The following is a 9,500-nucleotide window of genomic DNA, read 5'->3' as shown; positions in this document are numbered from 1 at the left end:
TTTGTATTTTAGTAGAGACGGGGTTTCATCATGTTGGCCAGGATGGTCTTGATCTCTTGACCTCGAGATCCACCCTCCTTGGCCTCCCCAAAGTGCTGGGATTACAGGTGTGAGTCACCATGCCCAGCCCAAGTGTATGTCGTTAGAAAAGCCTTTACGAAAGCACAAATGTTCTTAGGATTTTTTCCCCCATAAAATGTATTGCTAATGATCAGAGGCCAATAGTGCCCATGACCAGGCATCTGTGGACACGCAACAGGTACCCAGCACTCCCCAGGTCTGGCCATGCCAGGCAGCTGCAAACAAGAGTGAAGCCCTCCAGGAGGAGAGCCCAACAGATGGAGTTTAGGTTGAAGTTAGAGAAACTAGACTGGAGGTTCCAAGGGACAGTGGCAACATCAGGACCAGTATTTGCCGAGAAGCTTTCCCGAGGCGGAAGCGTATGTCCCAAATAAGAGCTTCCACCTGCTGGCTGCCATGGGTTTCATTCTTGCTCCTGCTAAGAGTCTTCCAAGAAGGCGGTGACGTGGCACACCCAAGCAGCCAATGCCTCCTGGAAACTCCTCTACTTTGCTAGCTTAGTTGGAAATCTTTTTCAATTTAAAACCTGAAGTTTTGATGGTGCTCATTATATTAAATCAGGCTGTGCGTCTGTAGCTGAAAACCAGTTTTCCTCAGTCCATGTTTAGAGACTGACAGAGGTGGGGATCTGTGCAAGGTGCTCACTGCCTGATGACTATAGTTCTGAATGGCAGCCATGAGTGAGACCCAGAGATGTCGGGGGAAGTGAACTTGCTGTCTTTGGGAGCATCAGAGGTGAGAAATGAGCTAGCTCAGCAGTCGGGATTCAGGGAAGTGTTAATTTAGAGCTGTGCTCCCACGTCAAATAGCTGACGGACTGGCAATGCCTGTGGTGCACAGGACCTTTGGGAATGTGCTAGACTCTTCACAAAAATGGCCTCAATTATCTCCCACCCTGCATCTGTGCCCTTTTCTTTTGTTGAGACAGGGTTTTGCATTGTCACCCAGGCTGAGTTCCAGTGGTATGACCACGTCTCACTGCAACCTCGGTCTCTTGGGCTCAAGCAATCATCCCACTTCAGCCTCCTGAGTAGCTGGGACCACAGTAGCTACCACGTCCAGCTAATTTTTTTTTTTTTTGTAGGGACAGAGTATCATTATGTTGCCCAGGCTGGTCTTAAATTCTTGGCCTCAGGTGATCCTCCTGGTTTGGCCTCCCAAAGTGCTGGGATTATAGGGCTGAGCCACTGTGCCTGGCCCATGCTCCTTTTCAGTGTCACTGTCCATAGACTCTCATCAGGAAGTCTAGTCTATTTTCCTACCCTTTGAATCTGGGCTTAGCTATGTGACTTACTCTGACCAACAGAATGTGGCAGAAATGACTTTATGCCAGTGAAGCTGACACCAAGAGAGAGTGCATGCTTCAGCTGACTTTCCTGGCATCTGCCATCACAGCCATGTAAACAAGCCTAAGCTAGCCTGCTGGAGGATGGGAGATGCGGAATCCAGTTTTTCCTACGACCCTGGCCAACAGCCCGACAACCATCAGAAGCAGAGTTGCTTATCTGGACATCAGCGGATCACAGACACATAAAGAAGCGTTCTGGCTGAGAACAGAAGAACCTCCCAGCTGAACCCAGCCTGGACTGCTGACTCACAGGAGTATGAGCTAAATACATGGCTGTTTTAAACTACTACATTTTGGGTAATTTGTAATGCAGCACTACTTGTGGTAAGAGCCAACTAATACAAGAGGTCAGGAGTGATTCACCTTTTCTGGGAAAAGGCCAGGCAGCTATCACAAAAATCTGACCCCATGTAGGGTCACTAGGGTGTGAGTGGGAGGACACAGTCTTCAGAAGGAAACATTTCTTTCAAATAAAAAAAAGACACAAAAAATAACCGATTCACATATTTCTCTGTTTATATATACTTTCTCTATATATAGACACAACTCTTCAGCAAACACTTACAAGATATGTGGGCCACACTGAAAAAAAAGAGTGCACTCCACAGACAAAACAACTCTCACGCATCCAATCCAGGACACAGAAACACACACAATGTACAGAGATCTGAATAGGCACAGTAAACCAAATAAATATGACTTATGCCAAATCACGACCACAGATGCTCTCTGGAACATCATGAGAGAAGGCAGAGAAGAGATTTTGTGCTGTACTTTGAGACTAGTCTGTTAAAAAAATAAATAGGAATCAGAAGGTCTGGGACCTGGCTCTTGCTAAAATAACATCCTCTGTAGCGAACAGCTGAAGAGCAAAATACCGTTTTCTCCAGAGGGGCCTTCTGCACATTTCTTCTTGTCCTGGGAAGCTGGGGTACCTAGGACAGGCAACCCAAGTCTGACGGCAGCCAGAACGCTGCTGTCTCCCGTTTCTGCTTTAGTGGGGTGGGGTAGGAGCTGGGAGCCGTGAAGGCTACTGTAGCCTTGCATCTCCCACGGAGCTGTCGTCAGGAAGGGCTGACTAGACCTCCATCCACCCTGCACCAGAGGTTGGGCAGAGGCTGGCGGTTCGGGTGCCGTTGAAGATGCTGCAGCCGAGGGCAAGCAGCCTTCACAAGCACACAAGGCAAGGATGCGTTTCCGTCCCGGCGTGCTCAGGGTGGGAGGACTAATACGCCCCTCCGAAAACGCTTCGCCTCGCTGCTTCACCTATCCTCTCCCCTCTCCAGAACCCCAGCTGTCATTCTCTGACCACCCTAGAGGTGGCAGGTCTCCCTCAGATACTTGCTGGGTTTCTCCGATTCTGGGTGCATTCTCAGAACAGAAGAGCGGCCATACTGCTCTATCGAAAGGACGTAGGCAGAGTAAACTCGCTCACTTCGGGTCTGTTTGTGGTTTGGTGACACTCTTGTGTGAAGCCCTGCAGGGCACTGTTCCCAGACCCAGCACAGCCCTGCATCTGGTTCTTCAGCAGGTATTTCCCAAGGAAAACACACACCAGACTCTACCCTGGCCGACCTCTGCCTTCCTTTCCCTCCTTTGTCCCGAGTAACCGCACTTAGAGAAAAGCCGCCCTCCCCCACCATCCAGCAGCTTTCACAAAACACACACCTTTGCAAGACCCAATACTTGGAAGGTGAGGCAGTTTTTCCTGCAAGCTGGCAGCAGGATGTAGGCTCTGCCCTGCCTGGGGGGCTCCGAGCAGGATCCCAAAGAGCTCTTGTCTCAGGCCTCCGGACACTTTTTGGGTCCCACCACCTATGTGGGGAGATGCTTTTCTTGAAAATCTCCTGGCATCAGACACAGGAGAGAAAAGGAGAAAATACAAGAAATCGAATCCCAGACTCCCAAGAGAGATGTGTGAGGGACTCCTAAGCGCCTTCTTTTTTGAGACCGTCTCACACTGACACTCGAGCTGGAGTGCAGTGGCGTGATCTCAGCTCACTGCAGCCTCTGCCTACCAGGTTCAAGCTATTCTCCTGTCTCAGTCTGAAGTAGCTGAGGTTACAGGGTGCCCACCACCATGCCCAGCTATTTTTATTTTTATTTTTCTGAGACAGAGTCTCACTCCGTCACCAGGCTGGAATGCAGTGGCGCGATCTCGGCTCACTGCAACCTCCACCTCCTGGGTTCAAGCAATTCTCCCACCGCAGCCTCCCAGATAGCTGGGACTACAGGTGCACACCACAATGTCCAGCTAATTTTTGTCTTTTTAGTAGAGATGGAGTTTCACTATGTTGGCCAGGATGCTCTTGATCTCCTGACTTCGTGATCCACCTGCCTCAGCCTCCCAAAGTGCTGGAATCACAGGTGTGAGCCACTGCACCTGGCCTTTTTCTTTTTCTTTTTCTTTTTCTTTTTGTATTTTTAGTAGAGCCAGGGTTTCACTATATTGGCCAGGCTGGTCTCAAACTTCTGACCTCATGACCCGCCCACCTTGGCCTCTCAAAGTGCTGGGGTTACAGGCATGAGCCACCATGCCCGGCCTCCTGCGTGCCTTTTCTAAGTGAGGGAGGCCTCAGGACCAGGGTGGCTTAGCATCAGAAGAATGGGGCAGGAATTACATTCGTAGCCCCTCCTCCAAGTCGGTGGTCCTCAAATGGGGCCAATTTTGCCTGCAGGGAACACTTGGCAATGTCTAGAGACATTTTTGGGGGTTGTCACAACCAGGGGTGTGGGTAGGGAATGATCCTACTGGCATCCGGTGACACCAGGAATGCTGCTCAGCATCCTCCAATGCAGGGGACAATCCCCTCAAAAAGAGTCACCTGGCCCCAAATATCAGCAATGTGGAGATGGAGGGTTGATCTCTAAGCCAGTCTTTAGCATGGCCAGAACATCTCCAAAGGCCCCTTGCAAAGCAGCGCAGAGGCAGCCCCACAGACCTCTTCTACATCGATTTCCAAAAAGAAATGCCCTCCCAGGTCTCATCTCACAAGACGGTTTGGAGGAATAGGGAAAGAAGAAGGTCATTCCGGACATCAGGAAAACAAAGCTGGGTCCTGCCCCACCAACAAGCCCCACCTCCTGTAAGCGGGGCACGCCAGACTTGGGCAATCTTTGGTCAAACAGGAAAACGTAAGGCTGAATTGAAGGGGTACTCCCTCCACCCCATCTGCCCAGAAGTGAAAGTCAGGGTAGTTTCTTTCTGCACTGAAGTCCATGCTTGTGAACAGACACCAGGACCCCGCTCCTGGGGTGGCCGTCCGGCCAGGAGGAAAAGTCAGTCGAGGAACAGGTGGCATCTCAGCAGAGGCTGCCTGGGTGAGGTGCCCCTCACTTGTTCTCGATCAGAGTCTGCACCTTGTACACGAGGTCCCGCGCCAGCTTCAGGACTTGCTTGGTGTTGTGTCGCTCAGCCATTTCTGAAAGAGCAGAAGGAAAAATCTCATGAGCCTCCTTCCGTGTCCAGTCTGTGGAGTATTTGGGTACTCTGAGGGAAGCGCAGCAACACTCCACCAAAGTTGAGTGCCATGTCAACTGTTAGCTGGAGTGAGTTCACACATTTCACTACGCTCCCATTAATAACTTGCTTTTTTTTTTCTTTTGAGACAAGGTCTCACTCTGTTGCTCATGCTGGAGCGTGCAGTGGCGTGATCTCGGCTCACTGCAACCTCCACCTCCCAAGCTCGGGTGATTCTCCTGCCTCAGCCTCCTGAGTAGCTGGGATTCCCGGTGTGCACCACCATGCTCGGCTAATTTTTGCTCTTTTAGTAGAGACAGGCTTTCACCACGTTGGCCAGGCTGGTCTGGAACTCCTGGCCTCAAGTAATCCGCCTGCCTTGGCCTCCCAAAAAGCTGAGATTACAAAGATGAGCCACCGTGCCCGGCATCCCATCATTGACTCTCTGATTTTGCAAAGCCAGGTTTTCAGCAGCAGCTGCAATACAAAGCAAGTACCACGTGCAAGTCACTATGGAGCAGAAAACGAAAGGGGTGGTGTGCAGTCCCTTTCCGAGGCCTGAGAAGGTGTGCAAAGCCCAGCAGGTGCACACACCCCATTAGCAATTGTGCTTATTTAGGAATGAAGTGAAAATGTTATTTTTTAAAGATATGTATGTATTATTTTTTCAATGGCTTCTAAGTTGTTAGGATATAAATATTTGTTAAGTGGTTTGGACCTAACTACTTACTAAATGAAACTTTTGGCCTGAGGTGCTGTTATAATTTTTTCTTTTTTTACACAAAGCATTGCACTTCAGCCTGGGTAACAAGAGCGAAACTCCATCTCAAAAAAAAAAAAAAAAAAGTTTAAAGTGAGAACCCTACTAATGTTTTAAAAGTGAGGTCACAATTGTTTTTTTTTTCTCCAGAACTTTCTTTCATTAAAAAAAATTAAATTGTGATAACAGGGACCATAGCTTTCAATTATTAGTTCCCTCGTGTGAGCATGCTGGGGTTTACCCATGCTGTCTCATGTAATCCTCTGGGCCTCCCTGTGAGTGACGGAGTGTTAGTACCATCTTATCCCTGAAGAATCCGAGGCCTAGAGACGTGAAGTCACTTGGACAAGGTCACACAGCTCCCAAGAGCCTGGATCAGAATTCACATCTGTCTCATTTCAAAGGCTGTGTCTTTTTTGTGTTAATTCAATTGCTGTCCTGGGCCTGCTCTTCCTCTGCATGTCAACACTCCGAAGCAGACATTGCTGCCCCATTTCACATATGAGGGGGGAACGTGACTTGTCCATGGACACAGCTGGTCAGCGGTAGAACCAGGCTTTGCCCCTGAGCTGATTTCAACACCCGTGCTCCCTCTGCCGGACCCCTGAGAAAAAGGCACCCTCAGCATGACACGATGTCAACTTGTCTTTCTGGGAATAGCCATAAGAAGTGGGCAGAGCCCTCTTCATTCCCTTCAACGTACATCCATCTCAGCCCATTCTCATGCCTCCTGAGACCCCCAGAAGGGGCCTGCAGAAGCCTGCACCCCTCTCATGAGGCCCCAGTCGTGTGGGTACCGTTAAAGAATTTGATGATGTCTGTGAAATCCATGTTGTTCTCCAAAATGATGTCGCGGTAGACTTCCACCAGAGCCAGCGCGATGAACAGGACGTAGTGCGCAGAGGAGACATGTTTGGCTGCCCAGATGGTCTCCCAGACCAGGAAGACGTCATCATAGACCAGTTCTGCCAAGACACCGACACGCGTGGGGAGAGAACTGGCGACCGGGCTCACAGCGTGGCCCTCCCTTGGGAAGTCCCTCTGGGAAAACCCCAGGCAAGTTTTGCCTTACACCTCTGACCTGGTGCAGTGGACAGAACTCAGGTCAAAAGGCAGGAGATCTGGACTCTGTCATTTGACCACCAGAAACCTCAGTTTTCCCCATCTGTAGAATGGGCTGTGTGAACCAGGTGAGTGCTAAGTTCCTTCTGGCTCTGACGTTCCATGAGTGGAGGAACCAGGCATGTGTGGGTTTGAATTACACAGATCTGTCCTTGCTCTGCCCCTTCGACCAGCAACACCTGCTATCCCTGCACCCCAATCTCCATTAGCACCCCTGGAGGCCTCTCTCCCTTCCCCTACACACTGGCAGAGGCTGCTGTAGTTTCTGAGTGATGGTTAAAAGCAAGGCTTCCTATGTTCGATTCACTTGATGTGAATCCTTCCGCCATCACTTCCTGGTAAGGGGACGCTGGGGTACTTACTTCTCCATGAGCCTCTCTCTTTCCTCACCTATAAGTGGGGTGAAGCTGACAGCAGAAAAAGACTAAAGAGCTAATGCATACAAATGACTCAGCACAGTGCATGGCACTAAAACACCATACATATCAGAGTTTTTTTTTGTTTGTTTGTTTTTTTTTTTTTTTGAGACAGAGTCTCATTCTGTCACAGCCTAAGCTGGAGTGCAGTGGCTCAGTCTTGGCTCTCTACAGCCTCTGCCTCTTGGGTTCAAACCATTCTCCTGCTTCAGCCTCCTGAGTAGCTGGGACTACTGGCGCCTGTCACTACACCCAGCTAAGTTTTTTGTATTTTTAGTAGAGACGGGGTTTCACCATGTTACCCAGGCCGGTCTCAAACTCCTGACCTTGTGATTCGCCTGCCTTGGCCTCCCAAAGTGCTGGGCTTACAGGTGTAAGCCACAGCGCCTGACCCTTTTTTTTTTTTTCTTTTTTTTTTTTTTTTTTGAGGTGGAGTCTCTCTCTGCTGCCCGGGCTGAAGTGCAGTGGTGCCGTCTCAGCTCACTGCAACCTCTTCCTCCCAAGTTCAAGCGATTCTCCTGCCTGAGCCTCCTGAGTAGCTGGGACTACAGGTGTGTGCCACCACACCTGGCTAATTTTTTGTATTTTTAGTAGAGACAGGGTTTCACTGTGTTAACCAGGATGGTCTTGATCTTTTGACCTTGTGATCCTCTGGCCTTGGCCTCCCAAAGTGCTGGGATTACTGGCATGAGCCACTGCTCCTGGCCCATGTCAGGTATTATTATAATTACTAACATCACCCCAAATCTGAACAATAGCAACAAGGTACTGTGCTATACATCACTTTTAAGTCATGTTGGAAACATGCATGAAATAAACCCTGCCTCATGGGCTTTAGAGTTCTTGGGCTCTGATACGAATGGAAGAGGTGGGTTCAGATCCTGGCTGTACTCGCCCTAGCTCAGAAGTAAACCCTTCTCAGCCTCGGTCTCCTCACTGGTAAGATGAAGATCTTAACGGCACCCACTGCAGAGTGCCAGTGTAAGGCAGGCGAAGCAACAGTCTAAACTCTGCAAACTCTCCTCTGCTGCCTGTGCTGCAAACCCCTCAACCTCATCTCCGTGGGATCTTTCCCCCTGAAAGTTCTGCTACCAAGAGTCTGGAGACAGGTCCCCAGTTTAAAGTCTGTACCTCGCTTGAAATCCAGCAGGAACCAGCGGTAGCAGAAGTAGAAGTGAGTGTAGTCCCCGTTCTGATGCATCAGCTCGAACAACTCTGAGTCCAGGATCTGTCAAGGAAGGAAAGGCAGCATCAGCCTCCGGGGAAAAGGTTGGAGCAGAGGAGACAGCCGAATAAATGGTGGTACATTGGCACACCAGACTCCACATAGCCCTTAGCAGCCAGCTGCGGTAGGCCAGGCGCAGTGGCTCATGCCTGTAGTCCCAGAACTTTGGGAGGCCGAGGCCAGTGGATCACAAGGTCAGGAGTTTGAGACCAGCCTGGCCAACATGATGAAACCCCATCTCTACCAAAAATATAAAAAATTGGCCGGGTGTGGTGGCATGCACCTGTAATCCCAGATTCTCGGGAGGCTGAGGCAGGAGAACTGCTTGAACCCGGGAGGTGGAGACCCCAGGGGGCCAGGATCACACCACTACACTTCAGCCTGGGCAACAGAGTGAGACTTCACTTGAAAAAAAAGAAGGAGCCAGGTGCAGTTTCAAAAATGGGAAAGGGTCTGAATAGTCATTTCTCCGTGGGTAACTCCGTCCTGGGCACCGAGGAAGGAGAGCTAAGCAGACCCCCGGCACAATTCGTGCCTGAAGAGCTTACTGCTCATTTAGTTCCTTTTATACATCTAACCATATTTCAGTTTGTAGTCGGAGGAGTATCTAGAGCAGACATGGCACAGAGCATGCACTAGGGAAAAAGCCATACCGGGACAAGAATCAACGGCCCCGGTGGCAGTGCCCCCGCCTGAAAGGGCACGCACTACACGGCAGGCCAGCCCAGGCGGCAGCGTTCAGTATCGTAAAGATACCCGCTGTATGGCAGGCTTGGAGCAAGAGTCACTCCTCCTGCAAGGGAGCTGTAGTAGCTTGTGTCCAGTTCTGGTGGAAGGCTGGCCTCAGGCTGGCAATCTCGCAAATATCTGAGGGCTTAAAACCCCTCCAGTATAATCGCGCCGAGGTGGCTGTATAGCCTGTCAGCTCTCTTCCAACTATGCTGTCTCGAAGACTCCTCCCATCGGGATCCTTAGAAGACTCCTCCCATAGGGATCCTTAGAAGTTGCCTGCCCCTAGGTAAGAGTTGTTGCACACTGCACGCTCCTTACCGCACACTGCCTACCCGCTTGCCTTGGTGACCTAGTGG

At 50.3% G+C, this 9,500-nt stretch overlaps 1 protein-coding gene across 3 annotated transcripts in view; it reads right to left on the bottom strand.

Moving 5' to 3' along the window:
* Positions 1–1,927: 1,927 nt before the first annotated feature.
* SGSM1 (small G protein signaling modulator 1) overlaps positions 1,928–9,500 on the bottom strand; it is a 92,597-nt gene continuing 85,024 nt past the window's right edge. For all 3 annotated transcript variants that reach the window (XM_039462332.2, XM_039462333.2, XM_074390992.1), the window contains 3 exons: positions 8,319–8,415; positions 6,447–6,614; positions 1,928–4,851 (listed from right to left, as the gene is read on the bottom strand). In XM_039462332.2, coding sequence (XP_039318266.1) covers positions 4,763–4,851; positions 6,447–6,614; positions 8,319–8,415 — 354 coding nt within the window. In that variant the 3' untranslated portion in view covers positions 1,928–4,762. The remainder of the gene's footprint in view (positions 4,852–6,446; positions 6,615–8,318; positions 8,416–9,500) is intronic.

Source organism: Saimiri boliviensis, chromosome 21 (genome assembly GCF_048565385.1).
Source record: "Saimiri boliviensis isolate mSaiBol1 chromosome 21, mSaiBol1.pri, whole genome shotgun sequence".
Taxonomy (NCBI): Eukaryota; Metazoa; Chordata; class Mammalia; order Primates; family Cebidae; genus Saimiri; species Saimiri boliviensis.
Note: the sequence above shows the minus strand (reverse complement) of the source record. Positions and strands in the feature narration are given on the sequence as shown.